Source organism: Podarcis muralis, chromosome 3 (assembly GCF_964188315.1).
Source record: "Podarcis muralis chromosome 3, rPodMur119.hap1.1, whole genome shotgun sequence".
NCBI lineage: Eukaryota > Metazoa > Chordata > Lepidosauria > Squamata > Lacertidae > Podarcis > Podarcis muralis.
The window spans coordinates 54497511-54516488 of NC_135657.1; the positions used below are offsets into that span (position 1 = coordinate 54497511).

An 18978-nucleotide genomic window follows, 5' to 3' on the forward strand; every position below is an offset into this window, starting at 1 on the left:
CACCCTGCTCAGAGAGCTGCACTGGCTTCCGTTTCATTAGTGGGTTAAATTCAAGGAGCTACTATTAGTATTTAAAGCCCTTGACAGCTCCATGGGCCATAAGTTTCCAATCCCTGTGGAAAAGATGGAAACCTGCCATCTCTTCTCCGTCAGTGGGGTGGTGGAGTGTTTGGCAAGCACTCCTCCTCTTTGCTACGAATTTTGGGTATATTGCCCGCCTTACCATCCTCTTTGAAGGCAAGGTGGAGATGGACTGAAATAACATAGTGCCTGCAGTGGTTTCCATCAGAAATTTAAAGCTTATATATGCATTAAAACTTCTCTTTATATGATCCCCAACAGGCTTGGAAGTGGGTCTTATGCCCTGTGATATTGTACATCTGTGAAAGAATTATTAGGCTCTGGAGGTTTCAGCAAGAGGTTGTCGTTACAAAGGTGTGTATGTCGTATCAGCTTTATTATCTGTATTAAAATAAAAATGTATGGTTATATTGCTTCATCAGTAGAAAGTTCTGTATTCAATATTTTGTTGGTGTATTGCACATTCTGTTCGCAGGTTCATTTTCATTACCATATACATGAGCATTTCAATATTGCCTTACTTTCATAATACTGTTAAGAAAAAAGTTTTCCTGCAACGGCAAGTCTGAAATTGAACTGCAAGGTATGCAACAGCATCACCACGTGAAAAATATGGAGGCGCTGTGGCCAGCAAAAAGTCATGCAACCAGGTGCAAATGGTAGCTAATATTTGCCCATTTAAAATCAGCTTAGTCACTTCTATTATTACATCCCTTGTTGATGCACAGGACTATTTTGGGGTTGCCATTCAGTGGTAGAGCCTCTGCTTTGCATGCAGGTTCAATCCCCAGCATCTCTAGGTTGGGCTGTGTGAGTTCCATGAGTTCCTTGCCTGAAACTCTGGAAAGAGCCACTCCTGGTCAGTGTACACAATACTGAACTAGATGGACCAATGGACTTGGTAGAAGGAAGCTCCTTGGGTTCCTAGATATATTGCGTGCTGATTGTCATTTGACTGTGGCTTAGGTGGTGTCTCATTCCTCTGGAGTTCTGGAGCTTCATATGAAAAAACGTGGCTTTAAGATGGAGGCTGGTCAGTATATCTTTCTCCAGTGCCCCGCTATCTCACAGATGGAATGGCACCCATTCACTCTCACTTCAGCCCCAGAAGACGACTTTTTCAGTGTACACATACGGTCAGTCGGGGATTGGACAGAAGCCCTTTTCAGCGCCTTTGGAGCAGAGGAGAAAACCTTTCAGGAGCCCTGGAAGCTGCCAAGGTTTGATAACTAACTGCAGTGTTGCATACTTGTCATTTTGTTTTGATTAACTAACAATTTGTGAAGGGTTTCCCCCCCCCCCCCCATATAGAAACAGAGTATAAATTATAATTATAGATGTAGTAAAACACAGCATTCTCGAAGTCTCACTGGCAGGAGGGAAAAAAACCCCATATATTAATGTTTTCCTTCAGGAGGACTGCTTAAATCATGCTACTTGGAAAAGATATTGAATATTATTTGATATGCCCATGATCCAGCCAAAAGTAAGCACTTTGACATTCCATGGTTTTCAGTAGGAAAGCTAAGCAGCTGTTTAACTCTGCAACTGTAAGGTTCATAAAGTGTTTCAATTATAAGGGAAGGGACAGGTTTGGGGGGGGGAGCAGGGGGCTTAATGAAATCCACAGATCCTACCTCCCAATTTTAGCAAAATCATGTCCCTCCATAGTTTTCTAAAAACAGTAACACAAAGACAATGCCTCCTTCCCCTGTAATTCAAATACTGGGAGTAAGTCCATTGAACTCCATAGCATTTACTTCTGAGTAACTATGTATGCTTACCACTATGCTACATGGGAAGGGAGAGGATAGATGTTTTAACTAAAAATCAGAAATGTTTGTTTTTGCTGCAATGCCTATAAATAACCAAAGGATAAAAGAGATAAAAATAAATTACCCCCAGATTGGAAGTAAAACTTTTTGAATCTACTCTGGCTCTATAGCCAGTTCTTATTTGCTTGTTAGCATACTTGCTATTCCCCCCCCCCCCCCAGCTTTGCCATAAACTTTCTTCATCCTTCCTAATCATTATAAAATAGTACCAGCAACTTAACAGGGTATCTGGGACAAGGCAATCTTTGCAGCGTGTGCTGGATGCTGGCATTTTGTTCACAGGAAGTTGTTCACAAATCTATCTTCTTCCCGTCTGCTTGCAGCTTCCTAAAAGTTGGCACATGTCATGCGACCTGACGCGATATCACGATTCATAAAACCCCTACCAGTCAGGGATACCTTCTGAATTGAGGTGCAGTCTAGAGAAAGTTAAAGGTGCCTAAGGACCCCTGATAGGAAATGACCAGGTTCCAGTGTAGAAAAGGGACTGGAGCTCAGAGAACAAGCTTTGCAAGGAGGCCTTGGACATCTCTTGTTAAAGGTATCAGGTAAAAGGTGGAGGCAAAGATTACCTCCTCCTGAGACCCTAAAGAGCTTCTGCCAGTCAGATTGGATTGGGGTGGGGATCCTTCTTCAGGCCTCCTTCCCTCATGGAAAGCCTCCTGTGTAGGGTGGAAGGATCAGCCAATTTTGGTTCTCTCGGTTTCTCGTTTTTCCATATTTTTTTAAAAAAACAAAAAATAAAAAACCACAGACTTCTTTATTGAAAGTTAGAAATGGTTTCTCTTTTTTGTTTTCTTTCTTTTATTTATGTCTCACCCTGTTTAGTGGACATATAATTATGTATTTCTCCATGTTCCAATCTTAAATTCAGCTCTCTGCATTTCTGCAGCAACCTGAAGAAAATCCCTTAGCATTTTAGCATGAATATCTCATAATGAACACATTTTTCCATGCAGTTTTGACTAATGGACCCATTCTTGCAAACAATCCCCACCTAATATAATGTGTTTTTGTATGTTATTTTCATAGATATCTTCATTTTTATGCAGACTTTTCCCTAATACATGCATTGATGGGTTGGAGATCTGCAAAATTTGGATAAGTGAGAATTCCAAAGGCCAGCTGGCTGTTTGCATTTTGTTTCGGAAAGTGTGAGGCTGATAGATTTGGCATTAAACGCATAATGAATCAAATTCCCCCACCATCCCTGTTCCTAGGGGCCACATGCGTGTAGTGGGTGGGGTCAGAGCAAATTTAGGTGGAGCAACAGGCATGACTCTTACCCTTGTACAGTAAACATCAGAGCTTTTGACATAGTGTCGCATTCCCCTCCCCACACCCAAATCTCTCTGTCATCCTTTCAGGCTAGCGAGAGGCCTAATTATAGTTCAGGGAAGCATTTCAACCAGGCAAAAAACTCTTGAGGAGGGCACAAAACAGGGCCATTGGGGCTGTAGCCTGAGACTAGAGCTGGCTTCCTCAACCTCGGCCCTCCAGATGTTTTGAGACTACAATTCCCATCATCCCTGACCACTGGTCCTGCTAGCTAGGGATCATGGGAGTTGTAGGCCAAAAACATCTGGAGGGCCGAGGTTGAGGAAGCCTGGACTAGAGTGTGTGTGGATTGGGAAGGAGTTAAGTTTAGGAAGAGGGCCTGGAAAATGGCAAGGCCTGCTGTTCTCCAGCCTTGGATTAAACAATGCTGGGGTAGTTGAGCAAACAGTCTAAGATAGTATAAAGCAGCTTCCTGTGTATGATTAACTATCCTTAACTTCTTTTTTTAACCAGATTGCCCCAGAGAGGATTAAAATATAAACCCTATATATTAAATCCAAATCCTGAATTTTAAGTCTTCTGAGTTTATGTCAACAAACCACTTTTTATCCAATGAATCAGGGATTAGGTCTTCAAAATATCCTCAAAGTAGAAAAGATGTTAGATGATTTTAAGCATGGCATTTAAGAAAGAACAATGGACAGTCGGGCACCAGTCATGTGCATTCAAGAGCAAGAGGCTCCGTAGGAAAAACTTATCTAGCCAGGAGGACTGAGAAGCAGTGTAAGAGAAGAAGGAATCTCCCTTCCTGAATTGGTGGCAAGCTCGTTTTGCTCTGAATGCTCCTTTTAATGCAAATACATTTTCATATATTTATGAATTACACGCTAATATAACTAATTCTATCCCCACCCTCACATTTTTCATTCCTTCACCGCATAGCAAGAAGTTTTCAAACTGATTAAAAACATTCCAAAATTAAATCAGTTCCTCTGTGCCTTGATTTGCACACTATGGAAAATAAGACTTTTAAAGCAGGATGCTTTTTTTTCTTAAATCATAATTAAATATGCAAATGCTCTCACTAAATTTGGCCATGCAATTAAGTCACTAATCAGATTGCCGGAATCCTTAAAATTGCAATTGCATGCTTAAATAAAATGGCCAGAGCCCTTATGCACATAGCCCTCCTGCTCTCTTCTGCTAAATCATTTCTTTGATAGCAAAGCAGCACTCATGGAAAACTGTGCCCTTCTTCTTGTAACAAATATAGCCAAGTCATCATTTTGGAACGATTCTGTTTTGTCCTTTAACATATTTTATTTATGTATTTATTAAAAATTATATCCCACCGTTCTTCCATTTACCCATGACAGTTAGTAATCCATATATTAAAATAACAGGTACAGTGGACCTTGGTTCTCAAACTTAATCCATTCCAGAAGTCTGTTCCAAAACCAAAGTGTTCCAAAACCAAGGCACGTTTTCCCATAGAAAGTAATGCAAAATGGACTAATTCATTCCAGACTTTTAAAAACAACCCCTAAAACAGCAATTTAACATGAATTTTGCTATCTAACGAGACCATTGATCCACAAAATGAAAGCAATAATCAATGTACTGTACTATAAAATAAATAAGACAGTATTGTAGATGATAAAAATTAAAATCAACTTTTTTTTTCTTACCTGCACTGATGATAGTCATTGTTTAGATAGGGTTTTTTTTATTATTATTCATTTCCACAGTCACACAATCAATCAGTAGCTGAACTGGGTACCACACAGTCACAAAAACAAATTAACCAAAAAAGCCTCAAAAACAAAACCTCAAAATAAATAGCAAAAACAAAAGCGCCCAACTTAATCCGTTCCAGAAGTCCGAAATAGACTTCCGAAATATTAAAAAACCAAGGCGCAGCTTCTGATTGGTGCAGGTGACCAGGAAACAATAGCCGACAGTCGCATCGGATATTCAGCTTCCGAAAAATGTTCGGAAACTGGAACACTTACTTCCGGTTTTTCGGCATTTGAGAACCAAGACTTTTGAGTACCAAGGCGTTTGAGAACCACTGTATTAGAAAAATAAAATCCACATAAACTTAAATCAACAAAAAGAAAACTCTGAACAGTGGCAGACTTCTAATTTTAGCTGAGTGTTTCTTGTTACAGACTAGCTGTGGATGGGCCCTTTGGAGCAGCAGCAACAGATGCGTTTCAGTATCAAATTAGTGTCTGCATTGCAGCAGGAATAGGAGTCACTCCTTTTGCTTCCATTCTGAAATCGATTTGGTATAAGTGCTGTAATCTAAGCACGGGACTGAGACTGGAAAAGGTAATCAGTATTGTGGTTAGATATTTCATTTGCAAATATGCTTTGCATCACTTGCTCATTTGGGGGATCATTTCAGTAAATAACCATCATCGTTGTACTAGCCACTTGCCTTCCAGCTAATGTCCCAATTCTATTAACTTGTGGCATTCTGTGTAAGGGAGGCAAAGCTGCCTGGCTTTTTCCTAGGCAAATCCTATCTGTAGCTGCTTATTCTTACCTTTGTTCAACACTTAGCTAAATGGCCCACAGTATTAAGATTCTTTGGGAGAAGCCATGACTGTGGTGTGATGCTGCTTTAAACGTATAGCGCAGATGGGGCCTTGAACTCTGCATAAATACGTTAATATGATTCTAGATATTCTAGAAGTCTGGACTATATTTCACCCAATAGAACATATGTATTGATTATGACTTGAACTTCATAGCCTAGTAAACAGACTTCATTTTGTGCTGACCCTGTTGCATTATCTTCCTTCTCTGATGTACACTATATTGGTCAGTTTGGTGATATAACCCATATCCTATTTTCATGTTAATCATTCCCCCACTGGGGTGGGAATTAGCTTTATTTGATTCCTGAAATATGGTTGTATGGCCTTGCATTTAGTGATATCTAGTGGCTGGATTGTTGTTGTTTAGCTGTGTCAGTTGGCATTCATGATGCCAAAGTGCTGGTGCCCTGCTAGTGATAGGGGTTGAGGTGAATTATTAATTCATTTCCATTCCTCCCCACTTTTTTCCAGTTCTGCATGTATTCCACAAACAAGGTAATGCGTTGAGGGGAGGTGTCTGGCCCTTGTAAAAATGCTGTAAGGTGTGTCACTGAAACTCCCATTTTACCGAGAGAAAACTGATAGTAATTGTACACGAACTCATTATGAAAATTAAGTCTAAAAAGAGGTGCAGTGTAGCGGCTAAGTGTGTGAGATGTAGTCCAGGAAGCTCCTAGTTTAAATGTTACTTCAGATGTGACTCATTAGGTGGACTTAGTTAAGCCACTCTTCTCAGCCATCTGCAGTATGGATAAAAATAAAGATCTACCTCAGTGGGTTGTTGTAAGAATTACTGAGGTAAAGGATGTGAAGTGCTTTGAACACTTAAGAAGTGCTATAGAAATGTTGGTTACTATTCTTATACTGATTGCCAAAACTTGCCAAATTCTTATATTAGTTGCCAGAGCATCCTGACTTGTCAGATATTTGAACCAAATCTCCCAGGTCCAAGTCCCTTGTGCTGTCATATTACTGGAAGCAGTTTAGATGGAGCATTAAGAATGTCTACATTTCAGTGCCTTAGAGGCAGTGGCTGTGATTTTCAAAAATCCGTTTAAACTGTATATGAATGACTGCTGGAGTATGTTTAAAAACTCTACATCGTCAATGCTGGATAGAAAATCAAGTATAAATTTACACCTGAGCACAGTAGCCAGCTATAAGATTAGCTACTTATCTCCAAATAAATAATTTAAGAGCCATATAGGACGCCCGATGAAAGCTTGCACTTTGTTGAATTGTTTTACTTTCCCTTGACAGGTTTATTTCTATTGGATTTGCCGAGATCCATCTGCCTTTGAGTGGTTTGCTGATCTCCTGTGCTTGCTGGAAGCACAAATGGCTGAGAAAGGGAAAGCCCATTTTCTAAGCTATCACATATTTCTTACTGGCTGGGATGAAAGTCAGGTATAAATGAAATCTTATGGGACTGAGTTACTGAATCTTACTTTTCCAGGACTGCAGCCTAAGGAACAGTAATCAAATGAATGCCTAATCACATAAAGCGTAGCTTCCTTAGAGTGAATAGTTGTAACATTTGTCTTTTGAAAGTATTCATTCCAACTATATTTACCATGGTAGTCCCCTTGATGCCAGGTTCTCTGCAGATGCAGGAGCACCCAAGCCCTGGCAGATTGGCAGCCAGATCTGCAACTGCTCCCCAAGCCCTCTTCTCTTTAGTTCTTCTCTTACACTTTCCTTTCCCTCCTTCCAGCTTTCCTTCCCCCCGTGACTCTGCCTGCTCCCAACCCCTTATGGCAGTGCCACCCTGTCCACTAAATTTCTCTTTATGGCACTTCACAATTTCTCCCACAACTTGTACATTCATCTCTACTAACTATTTTGGTTAACTGATGGAGAAACAGGAAGGCACTGGGGACAGATTTGGGGTTATCTTCTACCTATACATAATTTGGGGTTATCTTTCAGGAGTTTGATGACCAGGGCAAGTATTCCTGCCTACTGTGCAGTTTGCTACACAAATTGATGCCACTGTGATAATAAAGAAAGGAATGCAAGGTTGGAATCAAGGGTTAAGGGGTATGGGAGATGGGGAAAGAGAAGAGGGAAGGGAGGCATAGCTACAGAAATCCATTATCTCTTGCTGACCTTGAGTAGATGCTGCATGATGTATGTAGCTTAGCTACCCATGTGAATCTGCTGGCTAATGTGGGAAGTCTGCATGCCAGCACCACGTGCCACTCATGAGATTGGGCAGGTCCACTATGGATGCCGATTTCAGAAACATCCACAGAATGTTAACATTTAGAGCAACAATACCATGGTCATAACTAATGAAGATGTCTTATGAATTGTAGAGTTGGGACCACAAGGGTCATGTATAGTCCAACTCCCTGCAATGCAGGAATCTTTTGTCCAATGCGGGGATCGAACCCATGACCCATGACCCTGAGATTAAGAGTATCATGCTCTACTGACTGAGCTATCCCAGGAGAATATGAACTTGGAATATAAATCCCATCAGCCCAGCCAACATGGTCAGTGGTCATTTGGAGGGCATCCCTGATCTAGACTTTGGAGTGCCTCTTTTAGTCTGTTCCTCTATATTTTAGGATTATAGCCTTTCCTTTTTTTACTTGAAGGTGATGTTAAACTTGCTGGTTCTCAAATAATTACCTTTTGGTTCTCAACAATACAGGCTACTCATATTGCCTTACATTATGATGAAAAGTTGGATGTAATTACTGGTTTGAAACAAAAGACCTTCTATGGACGACCAAACTGGGACACAGAATTCAAACATATAGCAGAAAATCATCCTAGGTAAGGCAAATTAGCAAGTAATGTCATTATACTGCATTTTCCCCAGTGAGCTAGGTAGGGAAGAAAAATTGTACCACTTTATCAATAACACTTTCAATAATAATTTGAGCTGAGTTCTTATGCTGAAAGCATCTTTATGTGTAATAAAACTTTAGATGAAGAAATCTTGGATAGACAATGCCAATAAAATCTAATTTTTGGACAGGAGAATCTAATATTTGAAGTATTAAAATATCTTGGCATTTGTCCAGCTATAATTGAAAGACACAATCCAATTATTGTTCAGCACAAAGGACAAAGTAACACTAATTTCCCTTGAAAATGGTTATTAAAGAGATAAACAGTGAGGCCTTTTTCTTACGATGTCAAGGATGTGTTTGTTCCCCAACATAATTGGCTGTGGATGTAAAGACAATGCTCTTATGTTATTAGTTCATCTCAGCTTGAAAGGTCTAAGTTGAATTCCAGAGTTTTGCTAAGAAAAGCTTAGAAAAGGCTTATTTGTTCCCAGTAGCCTCTGAAGCAGTCACTGCAGCTTATTTTGTCTTCATCACCCAGAAAAAGGACATAAACAAAAATATTTTGTAGTTTCTTAACAGCAGTAGGGGTGTTGGAGAAATTTGATTCAGTTTGCATTTAAAGGTGAATCTATGTAATCTGAAATGGTGTGTATACCAAAATGCAGCCATCATTTGAAATTTGCAATCTAGTTCTCCAAGTAATTTATATAGTGTGCATGAATATGTGTATACTAATGAAAGTAACATGTGAAAAGTGCATTATCTTAGGGCAGATTGCTTTGCAAAAATGTGTATATTAGGCAGAATTATATACAAACATGTGTATATATACAAGCAATACAGTATTAGGAGAAATTCACACTAAAATGCTGGTGAATTTTCATGAAAATGTTTTCTTTAATTACAAGCTGTTGTGGAAATGTGGAGAAGTGAATGTAAGACTGGAAGAACTAGAAATTGAAATTGACAGACCCATCAGTCCCTGTTTAGCAGTGCCCACTATTTACCTGCCAGTTGACCAATAAGAATGTCTTTTTAAATAAGAAAAACCTGCCTGGCAATCCTATATATGATTACTCAGCTATAAGCACTCCTGAGACAAGTGAAGCTTACTTTCTAGTAAGAATTCAAATGGAATCTATCCAGTGGACTACCTAATCCAGAGATGCCTAACCATTGACTTGGGAGGCCACGTGAAATCAGCTGTGATACACAAACATGACAGAATATAAAGTCTTTGCTTTCAAGTCCATATAGTTCATGCTTTAAAGGATTTTTTCCCTATAAAATGTTTGATGCATGTTTAGCCCTATGACCCTTTTCAAAGGGTGACTTTCAGAAACAGACAAAAAAAGCTCCAGGGCAGTGCAAACTTCATCTTGCCATTCAGTGTTCTGACAGCATCCCCCAAATAATGGTCATGAAGCTGGAAACATATTTCCCATGCTCTGTAATAAAGTTGGCATTACATATTATTATCCCCCCCGCCTTTCTTTCCTTCTGAAATTAATCTGGGTATCTTGCTTTTCTTGGCAGCAATAACATTGGTGTTTTCTTCTGCGGACCTAAATCTCTGTCTCAAACCCTTCGAAAGAAGTGCAGCTGGTATTCATCCGCTGATCCAAGAGGTGTTCAGTTTTACTACAACAAAGAAAGTTTCTAGACCTTTTGAAACAGAGCATTTGGCATTCTGTGTTTAGTAGAGGAATTTACTTTGTCCTTAAATTGCAACCCGAGATTGCTTAGAGTGAGTTTGCTGCTTTAAAAACAACAGCACAGTAGTGGAGAGAAGTTCTCACCAGCTCAGTAGTCCCACGTATTCTGAGTTAGACAAGTGCTAAGCAAACAGGTCACCTGAAAAACAATCTTCCCCTTTCCTCTATGAGCATTAGGATTAGCAAATGGGACTTGGCTGTTTTTCTATCAGCTTATGGTAACCTGGAGGTGGGGTATTTCAATGGCAGCACGAGTGTTGTAAAATGCCCTCCCTGCTGAAATATGAAAGGTCCCAGAAGTACCTGTTTAGGCAAGTGTTCCTCTGAACTTGATTTTTTTAACTGCTTCAGCTGTTGTGCTTTTTAACTGGCTTGTTTTATTGTATATTTTCATTAGGGATGTTTAAATGCTCTGGTGGAATTGTCATTGTGTATTTTAATTATGTTTAAATTTTATAACTGATTTTATAGCTGTAAACCACTTAGAAGCCATTTTTGCATATAAGCATTATATAAATCAATAAACAACAGCAACAATAATAATACTACATATAAATGCTAATACATTTAGATCATGCTTAGAATAAAAAAGTGATGGGCAGAACCTCATTTCTCCAGGCCCACCATCCAGTCACAGCACATTAATAATAACAACAGCAACAATTGTACTCCATTTGGTGGTCCAAATGAGAATCTGGTTTGTGTGGTAGTGAAGATACAACATGTGTAACTATTGTGCAGTTTTTATAGGAACAAAAGAACCAGACCTATCTATACCTGTAAGGTCTTCTGTAGAGTGATATAGCCTTCTTGGTCATAGATACACAATCTCATGAAACTGAATCAGTTACAAATTTTTATTACCTGGAAGACGAAGCTTGCAAGCTCAGAATTATTAAGGAGTACTGGGTCTAAGTTTGTCTGAACCTTGTCTGGTCTTTAACAATGAAAATGTATTGTTCAAGGCTTCCCTGCATCACCACTCTTTGTTATGTATTTCTTCTTTACAGCATTTATATCTTGCCCTTTAGCCAAAAAGGCTCTCAGCACTGCTTACAGAAATCAGTTTCAGGTCCTTCCCCTCAGGCGCATCTACAAAGACATAACACATGAGGAGGGGAGCAAGCTTGTCACACAAGATAGGGTTGCCATATCTTGAAGAGCAAAAAAGAGGACAGCCCAAGCCAGTGCAAGCCTGAGCTGGGGAAAGAGGTGTGTGGGCACCTGAAATGCCTGAGCCCCAAACACGCCCCCAAACCAGACATTTCCTTTAAACTGTAAAAATCTGCCCAGATGGGTATGTTGGCACTCAAAAAGAGGACACGTCCGGGTTTCCCCAGATGTATGGTAACCCTACACAAGAGCTCCGGATCTACTTTAATTACACAACCTGAATGCGCCTGGTATGTGATTGAATACCACTTGAAAATTCCAACTTAGTTACCTTCTATGCTTTCAGACTGTTCTGCTCCCCCTTTTTCTTTCTACCTGATTCAACTCCCATCTGTTTTTAGATTCCAGCTGAGATCATAACACTTTTCCTACTCAGGTGCTTTGCTACTTCCCTCCTCTCCCTGTAAGTGCTGCTTTTCTTTACTCTGGTCATTGATAAACCATTAAGAATATGTATTTGAAACCTGACACTTATATACCTAATGGTGAAGTTTCCAAAAAGTGTGGGGGAGGGGAGCATCCATACAAACTCCAAAGAATTAGCACATAAATAGCAGTAGATTTGTTCGACAGTAAACAAAAGAAAGGCATTGCGGTTGTACTGAGGTGTAAAATACGGATCAAGGGGATCAGATAATGCGTTTACTGATCCACGCAATAAAACCTGAAGTGCAAAACATCCCATGTGTGTCACCAGATGAACAAGACAAATGACAACATTATACATACATGCACGTACAAGGCAGTGGTAAAACACTAAAAAAACACAAAAACCCAGTGAGAGTATACAGAGCAAGAAAACCTGCATATTACTGAACGCTACAGTTATAGTTTATAATCTTCTGTTTGGGGACCAAATTTGTATGGAAAGCTTGCTATAAAAGGCGCAGTTGTACTATGATTGAGTTTAAGGCTGTATATCTTTATTTCCAAATAGTTTTAAAAGATGTGGTTTTTCTTCTTCTTTCCCCTCTGTATGAAATGATTAATGTGGGGCATTGGCAGGAGCCACAGAGTAAGTGATGAATGAATCTCCGTGGTGGTTTGCCCGGAGGCTTCCCTTCGCCTCAGTGTTGTACTGAACCTCAGAGAAACTTGACACATTAAAAATATAAATTTCATAGAGAAAGAAACATCAAGCTTTTGTGAAGAGGAGTGCTGTGCGGAAACAAGGATCAGCTGCTACTCTGTTGAAGAAAGAAGCGGTAATTTCCGACAGATCCAGAGTGGTTCTTTTAATGGAGCCTATATAGGAAGCAACAAGCATAGTGTCTGAAGTACCGTGCTCTCATTCCCCACAACCTATACTTAGGGCAGCCTCCTGCAACAAGATGTAATGTTTTTGCTTCTAGCTCAATGTGGCATCTCTCCACTGCTTTGATTTATTCTCGCTTTTGCAAATCAATGTGGTATGCTACAGAAGACGCATTTTGAGTCCTTGCTGCAGTTGACTGAGTAGCAGAAGTGTTATCACTGTGAGAGGTGAATTTCCCTGGTATCAGGGTGAGTGACTTAGAATGAAAGGGGGGGAAAGGAAGGAGGTGGGGGAAAGATTGGCGAGGCTTGTTAGACTAGAATGAAACTGTATTTACACTGAATGAAGATCGCTTTATTATGGATGCGGCTGAAATCAGAAATGGATAATAGGATGAGGATGTATAGAACCCTGCTGGGAGAAGTGCTATTTTACCCATTCACTACAACTTTAGGAGTGCATATTGCAGCTGTGCCTGGAGTGAGGTGGAATGAAGGGCAAAACAAAATAACAAACAGAAATGAATTTGCTTTTTGGATATGTGAAGCTTTAGCAAAACTGCAGAACTGAAATAAACATCACATAGACCTTGTTCTTGAAGCCTGAGTTGCAGTGGCGTAGTGTAGTGTTGAGGGGGGCAGAGGGGTGGTGACCATGGGCACAAAATTCTCAGAGGCTCCCTTGTGTGGCTGAGCTTCTGCCCCTTTCTAGAGCCATGGGGAGGCAAACTGGGCCTGGGCTGGGCTTTAGAAGCTTGGGTCGCACCTCCTTCTCCTTGTGGCTGGCAAAGGGATGCCCGCATGCCCTGCCCCTTGGCTGGCTGAGCTGGGAAGCGCTGGAGCCATGAAGTCAAGAGGGTATGTGGCCACCAGCAGCAGCAGTGCCGGCACCAGCAGCCATGTGCCTTGTGGGCTCCACATGCACCCCTCAGGCACATGCCTCCACCCCAGCTACCCAGTCCACTGGTGCGGGGTGCAGCACTTGCTTCGGGCGCAGGCAACCCACAATACGATACTGTTGGGTTGTGATAGGGCATTATATGAGTTCTGCCCTATACATATCAACTCAGATCTGATCCACTATTATGTTCAGTGGTGCCTAATCTCAGGTACGTGGGTACAGGGTTACAGCGGTTCCCCAAGACCTTCCACAGATGATGGGCAATATCTGAGAATTATTGGAGTATAACCCAGATTGATTGGCAGGTCTCACCCTGTCTTCCTATTCTTTAACATCAATAAATACAAAAATCATTGTTGCAGCATGAATGCATTTTCAATGGGATAGCAAGGAAAATTAACAGAGGAGTAAAATATTTTCTTTTGTGGTTATACTTGACCATATTCATTAATCCCAATGATTACCCAAAAGCATTAAGTATTTAGTTGCAGTGTTAAGCAGGGAAAGTTCTGTCAACTGAAGCAAGCATTATCAATTAAGAAATCAGATAGTCATAAACTTGATTCATGGGCTTGAGCTCAACCTATCATAATGACAGAAGTGACACCATAGTCCCTATGACCAGCACAACTAGACTTATTTAATTTCCCTTCAGTCATTCTACAAGTGGTTAATAACATGCTCAGTTTTTCCTGCATGGATGAGTGTTAAGGGAGAAGCATTAAGTTCACCAAAGTATTAAAAAAATGATTTAGATTTTCAGGTAGAGAGACATAAAAGTCTTTCACATGTACCTTTCTATCTTAACATTTAAGTTCAACTCTTGGGGACGCCATCTCAACAATGAAACAGCAGCATTGAGGTCACAACCTCCTTAGATCTATTTACTCTAGCGCAGCCTCATTGCAAGTAATGGCACTATGGTGAAGAATGGGTGTCTTAATACGAATGTAACATAAAAATATTGGGCTAAAACAAAGCTTTCCAAACTGTGTGTCATGACATATTAGTGTGTCTGCTGCAGTCTGTAGGTGTATCGTGTGAATGCGCCTCACGCTTCTCCCGGGGCTGGAAAGGGGTTCGTTTAGCCTCTGGTTTGCTAGTAAAACTGAATTACTGTGTCACAAAACGATGCATGTCTAAAAAGTGTGCCACCAACATGAAAAGTTGGGAAAGCTCTGGGCTCAAGTTGCTCAGTTGTCATTGAAATATTTCGTTATTCATTCATTGTGTGCAATTAAGTGCACCCTATGTAAATAAGTGCACTTTTTTATATATAATGGAGCCAAGGCTTCTCAACATGCTCACCTTTAGCGGTGCTGCCACCTCGCTGTTCTCCAGGAAACTGCCATTTTTAAGACTTTTCATGGTCAGCTGACAGCATAATCAGTGCATTGCTAAGTAGGCGTTCCATGTGAATGAAGCAATCTCAAAAAAAAAATCACCTTCCACTATAAAGGTTCCTTGTGCAAATCTACCCCTCCTAGTCAAGGTGGCATCCAGTTTTATTATGTGTACTTTCCTCTTTTCTTTCTTCATAGCAAGATTATTTCATTAACCTGAGCCATGCATTCAGGTTTTTGGTGCTGCTGGTGTTGGTAATCTAGAAATTTAAGAGTTCACATAGCATGGAACAAGAGTGTCATCTAGTGGTGAGATTACTGTGCATTTTGTTTATTTGCTATGCCTTTATTTCTGCATCTTCTGAGCAGATTTACTGAGTGCTGGAGAGAAGAGATGAGTTGTCCCCAAATATTTTTGTCATGATCTAACTTTTAACTTTAGAATAGTTAATTCTATTTTCAGCCATCAGCTTTTAGCTGTAGCTGGTTAAAAAGGCTTCAATTTGACTTTATTTTTTAAAAAATGAGTAAGTTGAAAGCTAAAGGAGAATAAAATATGACTTTCACAGTTTTCCCTGACAGTTACTCTCTAAAATTCCATTTTCCTTGTCTTGGAAGAGATGGGGAACAGGATGAGCACCAGGGCTGATTCTGAACTTCTCTACCCCAACCTTGACGGGCCACTTTGATGCTTCCAAACAACATTGCAGGAGGTTAGACTAGATGGCCCTCGACTCTACAATTCTCTGATTAGGCTGCAAAGGAAGTTCCCTGCTAATAATGGGGTTTGATCTGTGTTGTATTTATATTCAGTGCCAACTGCAAGCTCTATTTTCAGAAGATCAGGTATATTTGAGCTCCTGATTTATCTGGGCTTTTTTCTTTTACTTACAGTACGTCAATATCTCTTTCATTCCTAGATTGTGTACAAACACCTGAGGCTGAGATTTATTAATGTCCTATCTTACTCTGCCTAATGCTTTTAAGAAGCACTTAAGCATCATTAGGATTCTGGTTCTCAAGTTATTTGAGGCTAACGTTTGTCACATTTTGGACAAAAAATGGGTGGGACTAACTTGGTTTTTTAAATATATATATATATAATTTATCACCGATTATCCAAATAACAAGTGCACATTGCTCCATTGAGTACTGGACACTTCTACAAAGTGAATGGGTGAAAAGGAGTGAAGTTACTTACTTCAGTAAATCTTTGATTTCTGCCCTTATCTAATGCACTGCCTGATCTTCCAGACAATCTCTATGCACTTTTATTAAACATTCCACTACCACAAAACAGCGTCTTGCCATTCATTTATACTCACAGTGAACAGCAAGTAAGAAAATGGAAACAGACAAAATCATAAGGAAATCCTTGAAACCCATCATTAGTTTTACAGTACCACGGAGAGAACATTCTTCCCTGCTTTGCGGAACATTTGTGCAAACGGCCTCCCAAAATCACTTCCTTTGCAAGCAGGACACCTCTGACAATCATCCCTAGAAATTGTTCGAAGAAGGTATGTGTATTTTTAGCTACACCATATCCGGCAGCTGGAATGCTAGCATGTGACATTTCAACCTGTGTTCAATAATTTGTGCCCTAGAACAGTTGGTCATGGACCCAGCAAGAAAGGAGACAGCCCAACACTTAATTCTAAGTGGTGCCCAGGACCTGTGTAAGACACAAATGTTGAATTGATTGGACGTTGCCACTGAATATGAAGACATAGTATTGAGAACCTGAAACACTTTACTATTGTCAGATTAAATTAAGAATATGGAACAAATGAAGTTGCTGTATGTTCACCACTTGTAGACTGAAAACTACAGCTGTAGAAATATTTCTCAAGATAAGTTTGGGTGCTTACAGAGGACATTAATACTGCAAATGTGTTGTCACCAACAGTTTTTTTTATTTATCAGATTTTCTACAGAAGGGGGGAATTAGATTAAGGGGAGGGGGCAGGGCCAGTTTAGAGGCCCTAAGCACTTGATTTTGGTGCCCCCATATCTAATTCAAAAGTAAGCAATAATAAACTGTAAAATGAAACAGTATTTTTCAGAATGAAACAAAATCTAAAGATTGAAAATAATGGTTTTTTTGTATACTTCCACTTTGTATTTTTTTAAAAATCCACATTTTCTAATTGCAAAACTAATCTTACATAACACATAAGCTTCTATACTTAGTAGAGATAAGGCATCCAGCCTCAACTCTCACTTCTTGCCTTTGTCTTTCTAATGATGGTAGTTAGACAAAAGCCAGAGCTGAGAGTTGAGGGAGGGCCCCCCACCAATTTGCTGTATGACACAGTTATCTTAGATAGAGGGGCATTACCTCACCCAAAAGCTAGCCTGGATCTTCCAAGAATTGAATCTGTGCTGGATCCAGTTATTAGAAGGGGGCTTGGGCGCACAACCCATCCGCCACAACTCATAACAATAAAATTAAAAAAACAATCTAATGCAAAAGATGTGCCATCTTCTGTCTTCAACCACAAATCCACACACTGTGGACCACCTGAATAACGCTTGTGGACCACTGATGGTCCATGTTCCAGAGCTTGGGAACTCTTGGCTGAGAAAACAACTGAGATTTCTTGCTGTTTTCTGTTGTCAGTGTGAAGTCTATGAAATCCCCTCACACCTTTGCTAGACTTGGGGAAATGTGACTGACCTGACCAAGGGTCAGCATGACAGAAGGGAGTTCTTGATTGCTATAAAAATTAGCTTTTCGTTAGTATTCTGCATTGCATTCTACATACTAGCTACACCTTCTCACAGAACCTCATCTCCTAAGGCCAAAATACTATCTCTCATGGTTACTAAGCAGAGGGGGAACTGCACTTTGCACATGTCCAGAGACGCTCTTTTCTCGCTGGAATCTGTTGTTATGACTCCGATCTCTCCTATGTTATTCCTTATTGCATGATCCTGACCCAGAGTCAAATCTCCACTGAAGATGGAGGAAGAGCTTAAATGCCACAGAAGGATCTCAGATCTTCCCGCCCTTCGCTCTTGAGGGCTGGCTGAGAAAGTTGGGTGGTGGAAAGCAGCGAGCGAAAAACTCCGGAAACCACGAAGAGGCGGAAGAAGGCAGCGAAGCAATAAAGCGTTGAGCGGCGAACGCCTTCCTCGAGCGCTATACGCAGCCAAGTGCGTCCCGCCCCCTTTAGGCGCTAATGAACACCAGCCAATGAGCGGGCGGCTGTCGGCAGTTGGGCGGAGTTCTCCCTGGAGAGAAGACAAGAAGAAGGGGTAGAGCGTCTTTTCCAATCCTGCAGTGGGAAGAGGGTGAATGATACGGATTTCCGCATCCGGGGTCATGAGGGCATTTTTTTTTTTATTTAAGGGAGGTGGGGGGGGGAAAGGGGTATTCCATCTCATTAGGAACAAGCGAGCACTCCCCTCCCCCGGTATTTGTGTTCCTCGTCGTTTTACTTCATTCCGCCTCTTTCCTAATGCGGCGTCTTGTGAGGGAAACGGACCCATAACTGTAAGTTGCAAGCGCCCGCCTTCGCTTCTCGCGCGTTTTCCCCCGCCCCTCCCCGCGTTGCGCGTGCGCACCGGCGACCTGAGCGCGCGGCGGCTGGTTCTGTCGGCTGCTCTGCTCCTCCTGTGCGCTCACGCCGACTCCCTTCAGTGAACTGGCCGAGAGCCTTTTCGGTTAGAGCCCAAGAAGCCCGTGACGGGAGGCGGGGTATGCCCTTCCCTCGACCCCACCATTATCAAATCCATTATCAAATGCTGTGAAAAACGTGTATAAACTGTTGTCAGCGGGCTCCAAGAGAGGTTCTTTTCTTTAGCCAGTTGGCAGCCCGAAAGCTTCTGCCCCTCAGTTCACGCAGAGGAGCGGCGTGTGGCGCCTTGCTTGCTAAACTTGAGTAGGTTGCCCTCACGGAAGACCAGTGTTTCTATATACGGCCCTTGCAGGTTCTTGCAAGGCAAGGTAGAGTTGCCATAGGGGGGGGGGGGCTGCGAAAAG

At 41.0% G+C, this 18978-nt stretch overlaps 2 protein-coding genes across 9 annotated transcripts in view; both read left to right on the top strand.

Moving 5' to 3' along the window:
- NOX3 (NADPH oxidase 3) overlaps positions 1-12393 on the top strand; it is a 29293-nt gene extending 16900 nt beyond the window's left edge. For both annotated transcript variants that reach the window (XM_028723743.2, XM_028723744.2), the window contains 6 exons: positions 343-435; positions 1048-1301; positions 5366-5528; positions 7061-7207; positions 8460-8584; positions 10141-12393. In XM_028723743.2, coding sequence (XP_028579576.2) covers positions 343-435; positions 1048-1301; positions 5366-5528; positions 7061-7207; positions 8460-8584; positions 10141-10267 — 909 coding nt within the window. In that variant the 3' untranslated portion in view covers positions 10268-12393. The remainder of the gene's footprint in view (positions 1-342; positions 436-1047; positions 1302-5365; positions 5529-7060; positions 7208-8459; positions 8585-10140) is intronic.
- A 5793-nt stretch (positions 12394-18186) lies between these two features.
- The window catches only part of TFB1M (transcription factor B1, mitochondrial), a 34067-nt gene continuing 33275 nt past the window's right edge, over positions 18187-18978 (top strand). For 2 of the 7 annotated variants that reach the window (XM_028723734.2, XM_028723740.2), the window contains exon 1: positions 18334-18489. The gene's annotated coding sequence lies outside the window, so the exon portion shown is untranslated. The other 5 variants (XM_028723737.2, XM_028723735.2, XM_028723738.2 and 2 more) reach the window with 5 other exon arrangements.